The sequence below is a fragment of the Haliaeetus leucocephalus genome, unplaced genomic scaffold (genome assembly GCF_000737465.1).
Source record: "Haliaeetus leucocephalus isolate CR32 unplaced genomic scaffold, Haliaeetus_leucocephalus-4.0 Scaffold162, whole genome shotgun sequence".
Taxonomy (NCBI): Eukaryota; Metazoa; Chordata; class Aves; order Accipitriformes; family Accipitridae; genus Haliaeetus; species Haliaeetus leucocephalus.
In genome coordinates this window covers 15,920,893-15,921,154 of record NW_010972598.1, presented here as the reverse complement: position 1 = coordinate 15,921,154, position 262 = coordinate 15,920,893, and the positions used below count along the sequence as shown (strand labels likewise).

The following is a 262-nucleotide window of genomic DNA, read 5'->3' as shown; positions in this document are numbered from 1 at the left end:
CTCTCCAAGAACAACAAGCCGATCCACACAACCATCCTGAACCCCCACGTCCATGTCATCGGCGAGGACGCTGCCTGCATCGCCTACATCCGCCTCACCCAGTACATCGACGCCCAGGGCCGGCCTCGCACCAGCCAGTCGGAGGAGACCCGCGTCTGGCACCGCCGCGACGGCAAGTGGCAGAACGTCCACTTCCACGGCTCGGGGGCCCCTGTCGCCCCCACGGCCAGAAGGGGAGGGGGGGAGGGGGGGTTGGGGGGGG

General features: G+C 69.1%; 1 protein-coding gene across 1 annotated transcript in view; it reads left to right on the top strand.

Moving 5' to 3' along the window:
- The window catches only part of CAMK2B (calcium/calmodulin-dependent protein kinase II beta), a 16,818-nt gene that overhangs the window by 13,569 nt on the left and 2,987 nt on the right, over positions 1-262 (top strand). Inside the window, exon 16 of the mRNA XM_010563034.1 lies at positions 1-225. This exon is cut by the window's left edge and continues 3 nt beyond it. Within this exon, the coding sequence (XP_010561336.1) occupies positions 1-225 (225 nt within the window). The remainder of the gene's footprint in view (positions 226-262) is intronic.